This window comes from Podarcis bocagei, assembly GCF_964188305.1.
Source record: "Podarcis bocagei genome assembly, chromosome: 14".
Taxonomy (NCBI): Eukaryota; Metazoa; Chordata; class Lepidosauria; order Squamata; family Lacertidae; genus Podarcis; species Podarcis bocagei.
Window position 1 is genome coordinate 45,981,675 of NC_138139.1, and position 19,400 is coordinate 46,001,074.

The window sequence follows — 19,400 nt, forward strand, 5'->3', positions numbered from 1 at the left end:
GCCATTGTTACAATAGCTTCTGCAGAATCAAATTCTGTTGAAAGTAGCAAGGTTTGTTTCCATTTTAAATGAATGCTTTAGAATCATTCAGAATTGTGGTTCTGACCTCAATCAGTTTTTGTCATTTTTAAGTAATTACAAAATAAACCATGTACACAACAGTACACATACCAATTAATTTCATTTAAAACCATTTCAGGTTTGGCATAATTTAATATAACACTTTGTTTTGCTGTTGTAAAGTCAAAATCATAGTCTACATATACAAAGCTGCTGATATTCATGTCATTTTGTAGTGCAGTTTAGCTCTGCACATTTCCCTATAGTAAATACCAGTTACAGCCATGATTTATTCTGGCTTATGCAAGTCCCCTCCACAACCTCTGCAACAGAACTACTACTCTTGTCTCATAAGGATATATCCATAACTAATCCAAAATAATATTTATAATATGCAGTTAAACTGTGCAATACCAATGTCAATAAAAATCTAAATTCTGCATAGAGCCAAGGTGCCACAACAGGTCTGAGGAAGGGGTTGTTAAAAGAAACAGGCCTAGCTTCTAAACAAGCCTTGTAGATTTTATATTGATAGTTCATCTAACATTCAGGCCACTGAATTACAGTAGCTGTTATGTGCTTTTAGTTAGGCAATCCTTTCACTTCTAAAACTTGTAAAATCATACCAATCTTACTATGTTAGATACACCAAATGTCCACTTAGCAATTCTTGTTAATTTCTAATTAAATATTACTGGCCCAGAACACATATGAAATAAAACTGCCTTGATTGAGACCTGAGCAGTTTCCAGATTCTCAAGCTACAAATAACTCTCAATTTACGTGCATTTAACTTGTGCACATTCAGTTTCACGTGCTTGGCAAAAATAATTTTAAAAATTAAAAAGGGGATGGATGTCAGAAACAAAATACTGTGGCAATCCCACCCACTATAGCACCTAATGTGTTTTGACGATTTTGGCTTTATACAATATCCTTGGAATGTAACCCCTGCATAAGTTGAGTGTCACCTGCACTCAACTCTTATCTTGCAAAGAAGATTGTTAAAAATTCTATACGTTGCAGTTTTTATGACATAGTAACTTGCAGTAGTACAAAAATTAATGCTGAAAACAGCCTTCTTTCTCTGTAATAAAAACATGAGTTAAGAATTTAAGACCAAAGCTGCATTAACTGGTGGCAGCAGAGGAGAATAATGGAAAGTAAAAGTAGCAACATAGTACAGAAACAGCCTTTCAAAATCCAAGGCAATAAGCAATGTTGGCAGTCGAGTAGGGAAGCAAAAATTGACACTTTCTGCCCCCTGCAGTTTATATTGATATCTGGATTTTTAAGATGCAAAGCCTAGAAAGAAATAAAACAGGGAAGCAGATATCAAAAAATCAAATGATACAATCTTTCAGTTATTTATTGGATAGTCCATAGAGTAAAATGTAATTTTGAAAGGCTGTGTTCCTTTGACAAGGACTGTTTTTAATTACTGAATCTTATACCATCAATACTGCTGGAGACAGATGTTGGCAATTGTATGTTTCCTTTCCCATCACTGAATCTTCAGTGCCTGACTTCAACCATCTCAGCACCCATTTACACTATTTTTCCTTTCCATTTTTGCATACCAAGTAGAATAAAGCAGTAGAAGTCTCTCCTACGAAGAATGGCCTCCAAAATAAACATCTACTGACTCCAACACTGCAGCATCCTTCTAGAGAACAGGTTAGCTATCAGGCTACTTGAGCAGAAAATGCTTCCTCTTCGTCAAATGCATACGTATTTTATCCCTCCACCCCACATGATGAAAGTATGGGTGTAATCAACAAAAGGCAACCTTCCCTGAAATTCCAAAAGTTTGGCTTTAGTGCCCAAGCTTACAAATGAAGAAAACTATTAAATTATGACAGTTTTAAAAAGAAAAAGCTCAAATTAAATATTGTGCAAGATCTCTAAAACCACCATTAACATTGTTCTCTGCCTCCAACATTATAGTAAGAACCATTATTGTATTACTTCCCTCAACAGTCCCTCAAAGTACTTTAAAAATTATTAGTGTAAAGAAACGTAGCAAGATTTAGAAACTCATTCTTTTGAACCATCCCAAAAGGTACAAAGCATTGCCTGGCTGAATCCTAAATGCAATTATCTGAATCTGCAGCACAATGAGAGGTAGAAAAACTGGTAGAAGAACTGTAGCCCTTTGAAAGGCAAGCAAATATACATATATATGAATTTTACCTATATGAATTATGAATTTTTCCTATATAAAAGAACTAGCAAAAAGTGGTGTGGGCTAATATATTTTCCCCTGTGATGCTAGCTTTCTATCTTCAGGAAAGGGTTGGGGGCATGCAAAACTACCCCCTCCCCACAAAAACCTGCAGTCTGAAGTGGTCCAATCTACTCTATCATCCCATTCTGCTGCATATGTAGACCAAGTCTAGGTAATTTGCAGGCAGGTTTTAGGGCCTAATTGTGCATAAAAACAACAAACTCCCAAAATGCAAAATCTACAAACAGCTAAGTAATCATTAGGTATGAAACACACACTTGTAGTAGCTGTTATTTTCATGAAAAAAGCAGGTACACTGATACTCCTTGCATCATCAAACCAAGAGAAATGCCTGCCTCACTGACACCAAATCAGAAACAGTAACCACCTAACCTTCCCATATATCCCCTCAAATAGTCCTCCATATAACACTACACAAATCTAACATCTGTCATTCTCATGTAAGCCACTGGCATAAATCACTATATTCAGTTGACATAACAAAAATTAACCCAAGCACATCAGAATCTGAAATTTGCTCATTCCTGACACATAGATGTTTGGCACTGACTTGACATCTAGAATTTATAAAAACGTATTTTCCCAGTTGTATATGTTTTGTACCATTGGTTTACTAATTGTGTTGTTTCTCAGTTTGCAAAACTTGATTTCATCAACCTCTACATGAGGTACTATGAGTAAGACCCACTCAGAAAGCTGTTGGAGACTAGTGGAGAGGGAAAGAAGGAAGGGGGAACATAGGTAAGAGAGAAATGTTTACAGAACTGAATTATCAGGAAAGCAACAGAGATAGTTTTTTTCATAGTATTTATTTACTTTGAATTCCCTCTAGACTAACTATGCAGTGAAATTAAATGTGACCGAAGCACTTCCCATCTCTGTGTATAAATTCCATTTTCCCTCACATATACCTTTGGTCGCCCCTAACACACTCAGATGCTGTCCCATATGATTTTTAAGATTTTTTTAAAAAAAAATTCACATGCATCAATGGTGTGCAGAATCATTTCCACCTATTGTGTCCTTGGAAACAGGACTTGCTTCCTCTGCCTGCCTAGGAACTCCAAGTCCAGTCACAGCTTCTACCCCAATAACTTGCTCAAACCGCAGGGAGACCTCTCCACGCCCGACTCCCCCAACCCCACCCCTTCCTCTTCCCTTCTGCAGCCTACACCCACCCACCTTTCCTACCCCCTCCAAACCATCCTTCATAAGTAACTCAGCTCGATAGAGCCACCCGCTGGGGGCAAGGATTACAGAAAGCCACTTCCCCCTTTTTCGGTGTTCCTCCGCTTAACTTTTTAAAAAGGCAGCTATTTCCGTGTCAAACACAGCCCACGATTGAGAGAGGCAGTCTGAAGAAAATGCTTCAGCAATGCCTCCCCTACCCGCACACACACACAAGGGGGGGGGGAGCCCAAAAGTGCACAAAAGCAGGCCGGACATGCTATTTTGCCCTGTCTGGGCAGCTCTCGCTTCTCCCTCCCTCCTGCTCTATCCCTCCCCTTCCCAGGCGTGCTCTGCAGTTGTCCGATTCCGGGAAACCCTCACGCCCTCCGACACCCACAACAGGAAAGGAGGCGGCGGCTGCTTCGGCCACCCCCATATTTCAAAGCCTCGACGTCTGGGGACAGGGAGCCCCATCAGCATTCTTTCTCCTGCTCTCCCCACGGCCGAATAAAAGCGGGTTTAGGGGCAGGGCAGGCAGAGCAGAAATTTTTGACAAGCGATGCGGGACTGATCCCGTGGGGGAAGAGCTAAAGGCATATTTTGGAAATGGGGAGGGGGGGGTTGGAAGGAGGAATCCTGCCCCCCAGCGGGGAATCGCAGCAACCGAGAATTAAAGGGAGAATCTGCCTGGACCGCTCCGTGCCGAGCCTGCCCCGCTTTTGCTGCTGGGGGTTCGCATGGCCATTTGCGCGCCCGTCGCTCTTTCCACACACACCCCTACCCCAAATCCGCTTATTCCCCCTTACCTTTCGCTTCCTGGTCTCGGCCGACCCGCTCCACACGAAGCACTGGTAGATCACCCTCAGGTTCTGCTTCCAGTTCTCCACCTTGAAGCCGGTCACATGGCAGCACCCGGCGGCCGGCGGACTCATGTCAGACCCCCCCACATCAATCCGCCCGCCCCGCCGGCACGGCTTCTGCTAGGCTGCGGGAGGAGCAGGAAGAAGCAGCAGAAGGGGGGGGGGGTTGAGGCGGGGGAATCCCAAATCGGAGCTGGGTGGGAGCGAAGACCGGGAAGGGGAGCCGGGACGGGAGGGAGGGATATTGTCGGGGTGGTGGGGACGACAGGGAGGGGAAGGAGGGGTCTCCTCAGTCCGCCGCTGGCTGGCTCCTTCGTCGCTGAGGGGGGCGACTGCGGGCCGCCACCCCCCTCAGGGCTGCTGCGCGGCCTCCGCCGCCCCCGCCGACTGCAGTGGTGGCGGTGCGCGGAGGGGGAGGGGAGCGGGCGGCGTGAGGCGGAGGGGGGAGGGGAGCGGCTCCTCTTCTTCCTCCTCCTCCTCCTCCTCGGATTCCTCCTCTTCTTCCTCCCTCTTCACTCTCCTCCTGCGCCTCTTCTTCTCCTCCTTCTCCTTCGCCGCCGCTTTCGCCTCCTCGCCGCCGCCGCCGCTTTCGCCTCAACCCCGCCCCGCCCCCGGCTGCTCCGAACAAAGCGCCGACGCCGACGACGCCACTGAGGAGGCAGAGCGCCACAAAGATGAGGGCAAAGAGAGAGAGGCGGGCTGAGGAGAATCTTCGCTGCCCGCCGCCGCCGCCGCCGCGCGCTACCTCATGGAGGCCTCACGGGAGAAGCAGGAGCGGGGACGAGGGGGAGAGAGAGGGGGGGAAGCCCTGGCGGCGGCAGCGGCAGCCAGGGGCGCGGGTGCCGCTGCTGGGCGGCCGGCTCGGAGGGGTGTGTTCTTCGCCTCCGGTTCCCCCTCAAGTCAGTCAGCCTCGCGAGCTCGCCGGGGTTCGTGTCTCTTTAAATCTCTCTCTCTCATCTCATTCCCTTTCTCGCCCCCCACCCCTTTTCTGCGATGTGTAATGGTCCTCTCCTCAAAAGACGGAGCGAACTCAATCGAAGCCCCGCCAGGCCCGTAGCGGGACAAACCAACTGGGAAAGGAGCGGGGGTGCGGGGGGGGGGAAGAGAGGGAGAGAGAGAAAAACGAGAGAGAGGGGAGAGAGAGAACAGCACTTCGCCCATGAACCGCAAGGAGGCCCGGCGGGTGCGGCCCTATTGGTAGCCGTCGGCTTATGTCCCTCCCCTGTCCCGCTTCCCATTGGCCGCCGCCGCCTTCCCTTACAGCAGGAGGAGGCGAGGGAAAGAAAAGGCGGGTTCGCCTGGGCCCGTCCCACCCTCGGGCCCCGTTGATTGACAAAGGAAGTTGGGAAACCGAAAAGGAGGGGGGAGGGCAAGGGGGGAAAGGAGCACATGCTGCGGTGCGGGGTTGTGGATTGGAGGGGTCGCCCGCCGCTCTCACGTCACCGGGTTGCGGATTGGCTGCGGAAGCGATGTCAGGGCAAAGGGGCCGCCTTCCCCCAGGCAGCAAGCAGGATGTGCGGGATTGGGGGGGGGGGACACAGAGCGCTGCTGCTGTCATATCCGCTTAACTTTGCAGCTTCTCTGTTACCCCAGTGATTCCTTGCAAGGAGGGAGGAGCTGAGCTGGATGATGAGGATGATGCTTAATTAGCCCTTGTCAAATGCCCCGTTTTCTTCTTGCCCGGCTCCGGTTCTGCAGATTCAAACCTCAGCCCTGCTTGCCGACACAGCAGTGCAGCCGCTGCCCCACCGGAGCAAGCCCTGCTGGGCAATTGCGTTTCCTCCACCCAGCTGACCTTGCTGTCGCCTCCCCTGTGGTTCTCCACGTGCTTTTTTAGCGTTCTCCTGGGCAACTCTTCCTTCACACGAGCAATGGAAGAGTAGAGGCTTCCCTCCCTGCCGTCGCCGCTGTGCCTTGCATTTGTAAAATCTAAAGGATTTTCTTCGGGTGGTGTGAACATATACAGTAGCGGGAAGAGCCGTTTCTCCGCCCTCCTGAACCATGCCCCCCATATATGTGTGTGTTTGCCTATAAAATACAGGAGTGCATTCGGAGTTAATAAGGAAGGCAGCAAGGTTCTTGTTCCGCAGGGGTAGGAGTGTTTAGTGCATTGCAGCAAACAGCAAAGAGTATTTTAGGCAAAAACTTTTAACACAATTTTATGATGGCATGCCTTCATGGACTAGCACAAAGTTAGTGCCTGGGGCCTCCAGTGGATTGAGGGTTTAGGGGTGTGATTAATAAGATGTCACTTGTGTTTCAAAGCCCTGTGATACAAACATACAAAGCTCACTTTTGCTGAACCAGACCTTTGATCCATCTAGCCCTCTTGTCTCCCCTGGCTAGACGCGGCTGTCTAGAATCTCAGGTAAAGGGGGAGTGGGTTTCCCCCCCTAGCCTGCCACTGGGGGGGGGGTCCTTTAAATGCCCGGGTGGTGAACATTTTCCCATTTGAGGGCCACATTCCAGTGGTGGGTTAAGAAGCAAAAGTGAGCGGAGCGACATACATGACTCTAAAATTTGTGTAGTAGACTAGATGCCAGCCCTACAAAAGTCAGCAGTTCCAAACTTCCGATCGATAAGCACACCATATCTCTTCATCCTGGCACAATTCAAGGACATCTTTCAGCCTTGCAAAAATCCTCAAGGAGCCTGAAGAGCAGGGCCAGTGAAGGATGTGGTTTGGGGGAAGTCCCAAGGTCTGGAAAGAGGCATGTGGGTAGGGCCTGAGGATCCCACCCCTGCCTTAACTGGAGATCATATTTTTCCTTTGACGTTCAGCATACAAAATTATGTGCTATGGCACCTCCACACATTTCATGTACAACTTATTAGTATGCCAGCTACCCTCCAATAATGGCATATGCCACAGGTGGCGTAAATAGGGCTGTTTTATTTTCATAAAATAAAATAGGGACATCACCTTGCCAACAAAGGTCCGTATAGTAAAAGCTATGGTTTTCCCAGTAGTGATGTATGGAAGTGAAAGCTGGACCATAAAGAAGGCTGATCGCCAAAGAATTGATGCTTTTGAATTATGGTGCTGGAGGAGACTCTTGAGAGTCCCATAGACTGCAAGAAGATCAAACCGATCCATTCTGAAGGAAATCAGCCCTGAGTGCTCACTGGAAGGACAGATCCTGAAGCTGAGGCTCCAATACTTTGGCCACCTCATGAGAAGAGAAGACTCACTGGAAAAGACCCTGATGTTGGGAAAGATGGAGGGCACAAGGAGAAGGGGATGACAGAGGACGAGATGGTTGGACAGTGTTCTTGAAGCTACAGTACCAGCATGAGTTTGACCAAACTGCGGGAGGCAGTGGAAGACAGAATTGCCTGGCGTGCTCTGGTCCATGGGGTCACGAAGAGTCGGACACGACTAAATGACTAAACAACAACATTTTCATAACACTGAGAGGTGGGCTAGGATGAGAAGCTGAGTACAAGCAATACTTTTAAAACACTTCCAGAGCACTCAGGATTCTGGGCTCTGTAGTTTACCCTTCGCAGAGTTACAGTTCCCAGCAAACCTTAACAAACTACTTTGGGACAGGCTCGCTCTGGAAATGAGGATAGCACCAACAATTCAATTTTTAATTTATTTATTTTTAATCAACCAGACTATCTCAGAGTAGCATTGTTGTACATTGTTCCTGTTGGCTGTACAGATGGATTTGTTGTATTGTGATGAGTTTTTGAGTGCCAGACTCCTCTAATCCCTGGATCCAACAAGTGCTAAAATCTAATCAAGCCAAGCTAGTTTCCTGGTGAGGTGATAGCCTGGGTGATGAACCATTAAGGGGGTCTGTGGGAGACAGCAAATAGGTGGAGATTAAGCCAGAGATTGCAGAGGTAGCAGTGATGTGACCTAGAAGTAAAGCAGAAAGTTTGAGAGAGGGTCAAAGAACAATATTTGATTTCTGTTTGAATCCAAAGCTGCAGCTATGGCAGAAACAGGAACCTTTGGGGTGTTGGTGCTATGAAACCCTCCATCACAGACTCAGGTTGTCTATACGTGTAAATAAACCATATAGTATAAAGACACCACAGTCTTCTCTGTGCCTCATTGCCAAAAGGAAACACGAACCCAGGGTAAGCACCTGGAACCCCTGGAATCTTGCACTGCTCAGAGATTAGGGTGGCATGCAACAGTGTTTTTATGCTTTGGATTTTATTTATTTCCTCTTTGTACCCTACCACAATGTTTTAATGAAGCATGGTTTGTACATTCTTTAAATAAATATAAACAATCCGTTTCAGCTGTCCTTGGGTATGCTGAGATCACCAATCAAGTCCCTCACCTCACCTGCTAAATACCTGTATAGCAGCTGGCTATTGAATGCAGGAGAGCAAGCTAATAAAAAATGTCAGCAGCAACCATTCCTGGAAAATACAGAATGATTGCAATGAACTGAATAGATTGCCACCATGCATTTAGTAAAGAGCAAGTGTGCTCAATTTTATTTTTTTTACAGGGTAGAAGAGTACCAGCCAGGGTAGAGCCACTCCCTATTTTGCTTGGCAATAGCTGCCCGGTTCCATATTTGTTGTGGCTGAGGTTGTAAACTTAATACACGTCTCTGGGAAGTACGTCTCACCAGGATGTATTTCTGAGCAGGCAAGTATAAGCTTGCACCTTCAAAGTACAGTATTTCTTGTGAGCGCTGCAGAGGTCCATGCGACTTCTACTTTCAGAATTGTTCCAGGTCCTCACCCACAATCTTTCCATACACCGAGGTGTGTTTCTGCAAATACCTGCCTGTCATTCGAACCCGTACAATCAAGGCAAGCGTAATACTGCTGAACAGCCGTCAAAACAAAAAACAAGGGGGAAACAGTGGCATGTTTTTGTCACACAGTTGTCACATTGCAGCCTTCTTCCTGTTTATTTTGGAGTCTGCAGGTTTGTGCTTGTTGAAGTTACACCTGGGCTCAGAAAAAAATTCTACCTTGCTGAGGCAGGCCTAATGTTGGGGTGGCGGAGGAAATATGGGGAGGCAGCAAATCAACACCATTAGGCCTTGGGAAACCTACTGAAGAAATCCTGAAACTACTGAAAAATTAGCTGTGCTTTAGGAGACAACAAGGCAGATGGAAGCGGCTTTTATTAATTCTGCCTCTCTCTTGCACCACATCTACAGTTGACTGTTCCTTCCCAACACTCCTGCTAGGCTCCCAGATCAGGTGTAAGGCTGGCTGGAGTGGAGAGAGGCAGAGGTACACTTAATCTTAGACTCTGGACTCGGTGCTTTTACTTGGGGGAAGAGCTCTTTAGATGGTAACGTGGCCTCACTGCGTTTGGGGGACCTTGTGTTCCTTCTGCTGAGTGGAGCCCTGGACCCGCGTTCCCCAAAACCTGTCCTGATGGTGCTACAGGGGGGGAAACGACCAGTGCAAGGATGTTGTGGGGGTGGGAATGACAGCATCAACCACCAGCTAATTCTTCCCTGCAAATGTGGCTTATTCAATGTGCTGTTTGGCTACGAAAAGACCTCTTTGTGAGGAAGCAGGTCAGTGAAAGCTCATGCAACGTTTGTGATGTTAACTCTTTAGTCAAAGGAACAAACAGCTCTGGATGCTTCTTCGTAAGCCTTCGTGATTTGTCTAACACTGGAGGCAGGGAGCAGGTCTTGTGATTAACACTCTACCTTTTCGCCCATGAATCGAACACAGCATCAAATGATGCAAGATACCAGATTCTGGCTACAGAGCTAGATCTTCTTAACTCAATACTGATGGCAGCCTATCTGATCCAAAACACCTCGTCACCTGAGGAGGACATTCCAAACCCTGTCCCACAGCACAGTAAAAATAGTATATTGTGATTATTTGATGGTGTTAATTAATCACTTTATACAAAAGGAAAAGTTTCAAAGCTGCTCGACAAGATAAAATACTACAGGTGAAACGATTTAAACCAGAAGTTAAAACAATAGATGCAAAAAGATATAAACTGCTCACGCAATAACATATTAATAAGGAAAAGTATTTGCAACCCCGTTAAAGAAATGAGTACCATCATAGGGGCCCACTTAATTACCAAAGGTCAGAGAAAATGTAAATGTCTTAGCCTGGCGCTTGAAAACTTAAAATGATGGTGCCAGCCGCGTTTCCCTGAGGAGAGTATCACAGGAAAGGCCTATTTTTGTGTAGCCACCTTTGGGTGGGGACACAGAGAAGGGCTTCTGAGAGAGACGATGGCAGCATCCATACCCACCAACATTTCTCCAATGAAAATAGGGATGTCCTATTCCATAACAACAACAGCAACAACAATTTAAAGCACATGACTTCTCCAAAAGAATCCTGGGAACTGTAGCTTCCCTCTCACACAGCTACAATTCCCAGGATTATTTGGGGGAAAGCAATGTGCACTGAATGGACTTCAAATGTGTGGTGTGGATCTGAGGCCATGGAGCATTAATGCAGCCTGGAATTTCCCAGCGGTGTAGTCGGAACAGGATTTGGGGGCAAGAAAGCAAGCCCCATTCACTGGAGCAAGCAGTAAGACCACCAATCTCAGCAGCACCTGCTTACCGCATTTTGAAGTAAGTTTGAAAGAAGATACGCATTACCATTGAAAGAGGCACAGGACCAGACCCTTCAAGCGTCCCTATTTTCCAGGGACATCCCTAATTTAGAGAAGCCATCCTGGTTTCTGATTTGATCCTGGAATGTCCCACTTTTCCTTAGGATGTCCCTATTTTCATTGGGGAAATGTTGGAGGGTATGGAGTTATTCAACCCCCGAGTGGTCTGAAGGCAATCCTGTATAGGGAAGTTTTTTAAATGTTTAATGTTTTATTATGTTTTTATATATGTTGGAAGCTGCCCAGAGTGCTGGGGCAACCCAGTAAAAAGTGTGGGGTATAAATAGTAAAATTATAATTATCGGATGGGACATCCCTATTTTCTTCGGAGAAATGTTCAGGGTCTCAAATTTCCTAAGTGCAGCTCTGAAACTACATGTGGAAATGTGTCAAAGACCTGTGAAATGCTAGTATGTGAATAAATATCAGGGGTTTCCCCCCTTCCTTTTTTTTTTTTAAGCCACACAGAGAAGAGAGCATACAAAACATGTGGTTAAAACAGCGACCTGAGGATCAGGGGTCCCTGCACTGAGCAGTCTCAGGCTATCATGTTGCACACCTGCACAAAAATTATTCCCCCCTCCCCATCTCCACAGGGAGGCAAACAACCGCCCCCCCTCCCAGCTCCAGTAATCAGTAAGTCTTAATTCCCAGCATTTAAATCATTAGCTTTCAGGATTTTCCTGATTAATGAAGGGAGCTGGGTTTCACCGAGCAAACCCATTAAGGACTTGCTAATGCATGGTTTGATTTCACTGCCTGCAATTGAGCACATGGTTCCACAGTCCTTTGGGGACCACAGCAATTCAAGCCGGGCTCAAGAGGAATCTCCAGACATCCAGGTCTCTCTCTGTGTGTGTGTGTTTTAATTCAGAAAGTAAATTCATATTTTTTTTAATATTTATTAAGATTTTACACAAAACATACAGAACAAAAGTTTTTTTTTTAAAGTTAAGAATAATTAAACCAACTATTACCCATACAAAAAAGAAAAAAGAACAAGAGCTAATAAGAAAGTTACCAAAAAAGAAACCTAAAAAACCGGTAGTTGAAAAAAGAAAAAAGAAGAGAAAAAGGGGAAAAAATCTTAAAAAGAAATAATCCATTTTTCAATATCTTTAAGTTCATTTGCTTGTTTCCTTGACCTCCTCACACCACCCCTTTTGTATTCCCGTTTAAAAGTCCTTTCAGCAAATCCTTACCCTCTTTCATTTATCTTTACTCTATAATCTTAACCTATTATAACTATATATTTTCATCCAAATAACTATCTATATTTACATATTCTTATTAGCCTTAATACCAAAACCACTTATTTTCAGTCCAACATCATTTTAACATTCATTAATTTTACAGTATTTCTGTAGATAGTCTTTAAATTTCTTCCAGTCTTCTTCCACCATTTCTTCTCCCTGGTCTCGGATTCTGCCAGTCATTTCTGCCAATTTAATTCAGAAAGTAAATTCAATTCAATCTCTCAAACACACCAACTGTCCCTGTGTACCAAGGACAACCCCCCTGATTATGTGGTACCAATCTCTGAATTGATGTCCCTATCAGGTTGTTGTTGTTGTTGTTGTTGTTGTTGTTGTTGTTGTTGTTGTTGTTATTATAAAAACCCATTGTTAGCATGCATCCATTTCCATTGGCTTCCTTTCTGCTTTGTTTTTTTTAAAGATATTTATTGAAAAAAAATTAAATATAAGAAAAAATGAAAAATAACCATACAAAATAATAAGCAGTTAAAAACACACATTAATTTTCGATAACATAACTTCCATACCCTTATTTCCCCCGACCTCCTCATACTTCCCTTCTTTGTATTCCATTTCAGTTTGTTAGTTCAGCAAATCCTTACCATAAAACTTTTACCCATTTATAATCCTTTTTTCCTATCTCCTAAAGCATTACAGCTGGAAACCGCTTAATTCCTATCCAACATCTTTCTAACATTCATTAATTTTACAATATTTCTTTAAGTAGTCTTTAAATTTCTTCCAGTCTTCTTTCACCGACTCTTCTCCCTGGTCTCGGATTCTGCCAGTCATCTCAGCCACCTTTCTGCTTTGTTTATCCAGATAGCAAATGCTGCCTTTAAAATCTGCAGGCACTTCTGTGCATGATTTTTGAAGCTTTATAAAGCACTTGGTTGATTCTGTATATTTTTATATATCTACATTGCTATGTATTTCTATATATTAGATGGACTTGATTTTGCATAACTTACTTTATGGCCACTTTAAAATAAATGGGGTGTGTGCGCTTAGAATGAGGAGGCCTCCAGATGTTAGTGGACTCTATCAATCCCAACCATGGCCAGTGGTGAGGGATGATGGGAACTGTAGTCCAGTACTTTCGAGAGGACCACAGGTTCCCCACCATTCTTTAAAGCTGTTGTGGTAGCTTTGCTATGGTCAGGTGTGCTGTGATTTCATTGCTGTTTTATTTGCCACTCAATACACAACACACAAACACTATAACGGTCTGTGTAGGGTGTCCTGCTCAAATCAGGACCCTTTCAGGGGTGTGGGATAGGGCCTCACTGTAAAGTTAAATATAATATGTAATTGAAGTATGGAGTATGTAAAACTAATAATCTTTTTTTAAAAAAATCTATGGTTTTCCCAGTAGTGATGTATGGAAGTGAGAGCTGGACCACAAAGAAGGCTGATCACTGGAGAATTGATGCTTTTGAATTGTGGTGCTGGAGGAGACTCTTGAGAGTCCCATAGACTGCAAAAAGATCAAACCTATCCATTCTGAAGGAAATCAACCCTAAGTGCTCACTGGAAGGACAGATCCTGAAGCTGAGGCTCCAATACTTTGGCCACCTCATGAGAAGAGAAGACTCCCTGGAAAAGACCATGATGCTGGGAAAGAATGAGTGCACAAGGAGAAGGGGACGACAGAGGACGGGATGGTTGCACAGTGTTCTCGAAGTTACCAACATGAGTTTGACCAAACTGCGGGAGGCAGTGGAAGACAGGAGTGCCTGGCGTGCTCTGGTCCATGGGGTCACGAAGCGTCGAACTCGACTAATCGACTAAACAACAAAAAGCCCTTAACAATTCTGAATCAGTTTACCTGCGAGTTTGCCTTACCCCATATAAACCCATTCAACCACTTCAATCTCCTGAACTGACAGTGTGACAAGTGCCGGCTAATACGTGTTCTGCATTTGTAATAAATCTTTTTTTTTTTTTTTTAGTACAGCAGCACCTACACATTAGAACTCCCTATTGACACCAGGTAGGCGCCTTCTCTATACTCTGTACAACAACTGCTTAAAACATTTTTGTTTAGACAAGCCTACCCAGATACGTAGAATCTTTACGGTTTTAGATTATTGCTGGTTTTTATTTTTTTTACAAAGGTTTGAAATAGTTGTTTTAAACTGGTTTTGCCAATAATTTTCCTGTTTTATTCTTGTTGCAAACCGCTTTGACTTTTTCCCTGCAACCACACAGGTTTTAGGAAACAAATAAATTAAGAAAGCAGGCAGGCAGGTGGGGACCAGCTGAGGCTGGTGGTCTTGGGGCAGCATCCTGGCTGCGCTGAAGGTACAAGATGCACTTTAGTACGCAAAAAAACAAAGGCACTTTCAGAGTAAAGGGAATAGGCTGTACGTGCAACATACACATATAAAGCAGACACCCACACAATCTGGGGAACCTTCTCACCCCTTGCCTTTTCCTGTAAGACCTATTACAGTCGTTTAGAGTCATCAACAGGCTCATCTCGGCTATCTGCCAATCTCCCATTCCCACCAAACTTCTGAGTAATACCCCTCCCCACCTTCTCACTATATAGAAGGGTCTGGCAACTTCTGTTTCAGTGTATCTGAAGAAGTGTGCATGCACACGAAAGCTCATACCAAGAACTAACTTAGTTGGTCTTTAAGGTGCTACTGGAAGGAATTTTTTTTATTTTGACTATGGCAGACCAACACGGCTACCTATCTGTGGGGAACTGTAGTTTACTCTTCACAGAACTACAATTCCCAGCACCCTGACGAAACGACATTTCCTAGCGTTCTTTGGAGGAAGTAATGTGCTTTAAGTGTCTGGTGAAATCACAGCCTTGCTGAGCAGAAACGGGCGTGCTTTGGGGCCCCATGTGCTATAAGTGGTGCATGTTCCATCATTTGTGAATCATCATCCTTGTATAACAATGTTTGCCTGATTATGTCTCGGATCATCTTCTTGGTGCTAATATGATAGTTAATTTTTAAAAAATTAAAAAATCCAGACTTTTATTTCCTTGCCACAATGATCCTGGAGAGAGGAATAAACACTTTAATGGCCTTCTTTGCGGAGGGAAAAGAGACCTGAAATCCGTGGATGGTTGACAGCAATCCATTCCAACGCCTTTACCTGCTGGAAGCATTCGTGAAAATCAATGCAGAGTCTTGCAAAGGGGAGGGAGGCTGCAAAACAGGAAGGCACATTGACCTTGAAGAGGCACTCCTCTCTTGAATTTAAAAGCAGATACAAAAAAAACCTCTAGCTGCTAGTTTAAATTTCTTTAATCTTTCACAAAGAAAGAGGCAATGGTTACCTTCCTGCATTTTTAAACTTCCCTTAAAGGCCTGCTGCCACCATCAGAGGTTGGGGATGGGTGGGGGAAGGTTCTTCTCCCCCTCCGCCGTCGTCTTTGAAGCTGTTTCCTTGTGGGAACAGAAAAACATGGAAAGAATTCAATCCCGTACCGCAGCAAAACAGCATCGATACATGCTTTGAAAACCAGAGCTTTAAAAAGCAGGCTGGCGGGTTGGGTGGGTGGGTTGCTAGCTCACCGTGGCATCCAATTATACCTGTCCTCTCTCTCCAGCATCAATAAGTATCCCCCCACAGGGATGGTGGAGGGAGGCAGAAGGGGGAGAGAGCGAGATCTATTTATTTTTAAAGGCTCGCTGGGAAGAAATAGCTGCAGTTGAACCACGGATCCAAAGCGCCATCTCATGGGCAAAGCGCGCCGCGCTTCCTCGCCTGGATGATGCCTATACTCTCTGCAAAGGAAGGTTGCGGAAGGGCGGAATCCTTGAGAAAACGCTCTGCAAGGCTGAGCATTTTCTGCAGCTCAGGAAATCCGTCGGCAATTGTCTGGGGAACGCTGCGGTGTTGTACGAAATGAAGGGGAGCTTCTCCAAGCTCCGTCAAAGGAGCTCCGTTTGCTCAGATGGCTTGAGGTGATGATGATGATGCAGTGGAGAAAATGGGAAAGGCCACAACAACTGCAGCCCGACCATACAGACATAATCAATGTGATGCTTATGAATGTGTCTGTTTCACTGTCTGCACAACCAACGACGTGGTGTAGTCAATCGCAGTTTCCCAGTGCATGGCTGATCTTGCCGTGTTTAGTTTCCACCTCCCACAGTTGTGGCTGAACCCTGGTGGGGCAAGGGCTGGTGTCTCTTACTGCTCAGACATTGGGTTGCTGCATAAAAAATACAGTGGTACCTTGGATTACATACGCTTCAGGTCACAGACGCTTCAGGTTACAGACTCCGCTAACCCAGAAATATTACCTCGGGTTAAGAACTTTGCTTCAGGATGAGAACAGCAGCGGCGTGGCGGCAGTGGGAGGCCCCATTAGCTAAAGTGGTACTTCAGGTTAAGAACAGTTTCAGGTTAAGAACGGACCTCTGGAATGAATTAAGTTCTTAACCCGAGGTACCACTGTATGCTTTCTGCTGCCTTGTTATTTTCATTTTTAAGTGAGTGTTTAGGCTGTGTGATAGGTAAAGGTAAAGGACCCCTGGACGGTTAAGTCCAGTCAAAGGCGACTATGGGCTTGCAGCGCTCATCTTGCTTCAGGCCAAGAGAGCCGACGTTTGTCCACAGACAGCTTTCCGGGTCATGTGGCCAGCATGACTAAACTGCTTTGGCTCAACGGGACATTGTGACGAGTACCAGAGCACACGGAAACGCCATTTACCTTCCCGCTGCAGCTGTATCTATTTATCTACTTGCACTAGAATCATAGAATCATAGAATCATAGAGTTGGAAGAGACCACAAGGGCCATCGAGTCCAACCCCCTGCCAAGCAGGAAACACCATCAGAGCACTCCTGACATATGGTTGTCAAGCCTCTGCTTAAAGACCTCCAAAAAAGGAGACTCCACCACACTCCTTGGCAGCAAATTCCACTGTCGAACAGCTCTTACTGTCAGGAAGTTCTTCCTAATGTTTAGGTGGAATCTTCTTTCTTGTAGTTTGGATCCATTGCTCCGTGTCCGCTTCTCTGGAGCAGCAGAAAACAACCTTTCTCCCTCCTCTATGTGACATCCTTTTATATATTTGAACATGGCTATCATATCACCCCTTAACCTCCTCTTCTCCAGGCTAAACATGCCCAGCTCCCTTAGCCGTTCCTCATAAGGCATCGTTTCCAGGCCTTTGACCATTTTGGTTGCCCTCCTCTGGACACGTTCCAGTTTGTCAGTGTCCTTCTTGAATTGTGGTGCCCAGAACTGGACACAGTACTCCAGGTGAGGTCTGACCAGAGCAGAATACAGTGGCACTATTACTTCCCTTGATCTAGATGCTATACTCCTATTGATGCAGCCCAGAATTGCATTGGCTTTTTTAGCTGCCACGTCACACTGTTGGCTCATGTCAAGTTTATGGTCAACCAAGACTCCTAGATCCTTTTCACATGTACTGCTCTCAAGCCAGGTGTCACCCATCTTGTATTTGTGCCTCTCATATTTTTTTGCCCAAGTGCAATACTTTACATTTCTCCCTGTTAAAATTCATCTTGTTTGTTTTGGCCCAGTTCTCTAATCTGTCAAGGTCGTTTTGAAGTGTGATCCTGTCCTCTGGGGTGTTAGCCACCCCTCCCAGTTTGGTGTCATCTGCAAATTTGATCAGGATGCCCTTGAGTCCATCATCCAAGTCGTTGATAAAGATGTTGAATAAGACCTAGTATGCTTTCAAACTGCTAGATTAGCAGAAGCTGAGACAGAACAATGGGAACTCACTCCGTTGCGCGGATTTGAACTGCCGACCTTCTGATCAGCAAGCCCAAGATGCTCAGTGGTTTAGGCCATTGGTCCAAGGTCACCCAGTGAGCATCATGGCTATGCAGGGATTTGATCCTGAGTCTACCCAGTCTTAGTCCAACAGCTCTAACCACTACACCATCATACTGCTTGAGAGCAGCCAACCCACTTGAGGGATTTTAGGTACTGGACGATTTATGCCCGGCATATTTTGCTTTGCTTTAGCAGAGTTTCCAGTTCTAATTGTGAAGATCGTTGAAACTAGAGGTTTGCTCCTGAGTCAGTGCAAGTCCCAAGGCAGCTATGAGCACAAGGCCAGCTGCCATATGGAGCATCCAGCTGGGGGTGGGAGGAATGCCCTGGGGGAGCTGCAGTTTCAACTTTACAGACAGGCAGGTGGCAGTGCTGGGCTGACAGCAGTTATTTGATGCTAAGCAAGGCTGAGCAGCAGATGTGATGCTGGTGACCATGAGAGGTGGGATATCAGGTCATGCAGTGATCTGACAGAACTGCAGGATGGGGAATACAATCTTTACTATAGGATTGTATTCTGCTCATTCCTGTGAAGGGTTCAGGTGTGGGGGGCTCTTAATGCTTCTGTGGACAATTATTGGTGATTCAGATAATTAATCCAATGTTCAGAGTACCGTATTTTTCGCTCTATAACACGCACCCGACCATAACACGCACGTAGTTTTTAGAGGAGGAAAATCCGTAGGCATGCCACCCGTAGGCATTCCCTCCATAACACGCACAGACATTTCCCCTTACTTTTTAGGAGGAAAAAAGTGAGTGTTATGGTGCAAAAAATACGGTATTTTATTGAAGTGAGAATTGAGTGGATGGAGTGATATGAAGGGTGTAAAGAGATTTGTATCTGACGTTTCATCCAAGGAGGCATACATGGTTCTACTTCTGCATTTTCTTCTCCAAGATTAAGGAAAAGGAAACTGACAGGCACTGCCACCCACTGAACTGTTGTTAAGTAGGAAGACAGGCAGGGCAGACTGAGGTTAGTGGGGCAACCTCATTTGTCCTGATTGGCTAGCTTTCACTGGGTCATGGGCCCCTTACCTTTTATAATGCCTAGAAGCTGGGATAGCTCAGTCAGTAGAGCATGAGACTCTTAATCTGATGGTTGTGGGTTTGAGTCCCACGTTGGGCAAAAGATTGCTGCATTGTGGTCCCTTCCAATGCTATGATTCTATAATGCTCCCTGCTTGAGTTGTTGTCCTTAGAAGGTTGCAAAGGGTCATGATATTTATAAAATTTGGGGGAAAGTCAGGGAACATGGCTTGTTTATTTTATTTATTTTTGTTCATTTACACCCCACTGCATATTTCAACAGAAATCCCTACCATTTACAATCAAAAAGGAATCAATATAAGGTATACAATACAATTTCCACATTTGGAACCAAACTTTACTACTAACAATCGTCTTAGGAATTCCGCATTTTAAACCAC

The 19,400-nt window shown here is 45.2% G+C and overlaps 1 protein-coding gene and 1 long non-coding RNA gene across 7 annotated transcripts in view; one reads left to right on the forward strand and one right to left on the reverse strand.

The window, feature by feature from the left end:
* Positions 1-4,486, reverse strand: part of USP22 (ubiquitin specific peptidase 22) — a 106,928-nt gene extending 102,442 nt beyond the window's left edge. Inside the window, exon 1 of one of the 6 annotated variants that reach the window (XM_081169553.1) lies at positions 4,285-4,486. In XM_081169553.1, the coding sequence (XP_081025679.1) occupies positions 4,285-4,410 (126 nt within the window). In that variant the 5' untranslated portion in view covers positions 4,411-4,486. The remainder of the gene's footprint in view (positions 1-4,284) is intronic. The other 5 variants (XM_081169551.1, XM_081169552.1, XM_081169554.1 and 2 more) reach the window with 5 other exon arrangements.
* A 721-nt stretch (positions 4,487-5,207) lies between these two features.
* On the forward strand, positions 5,208-14,131 carry LOC308573158. The gene is made up of 3 exons (XR_014001975.1): positions 5,208-5,264; positions 8,599-9,848; positions 13,559-14,131. It is a non-coding gene; the product is annotated as an uncharacterized lncRNA (long non-coding RNA).
* The last annotated feature ends 5,269 nt before the right edge of the window (positions 14,132-19,400 follow it).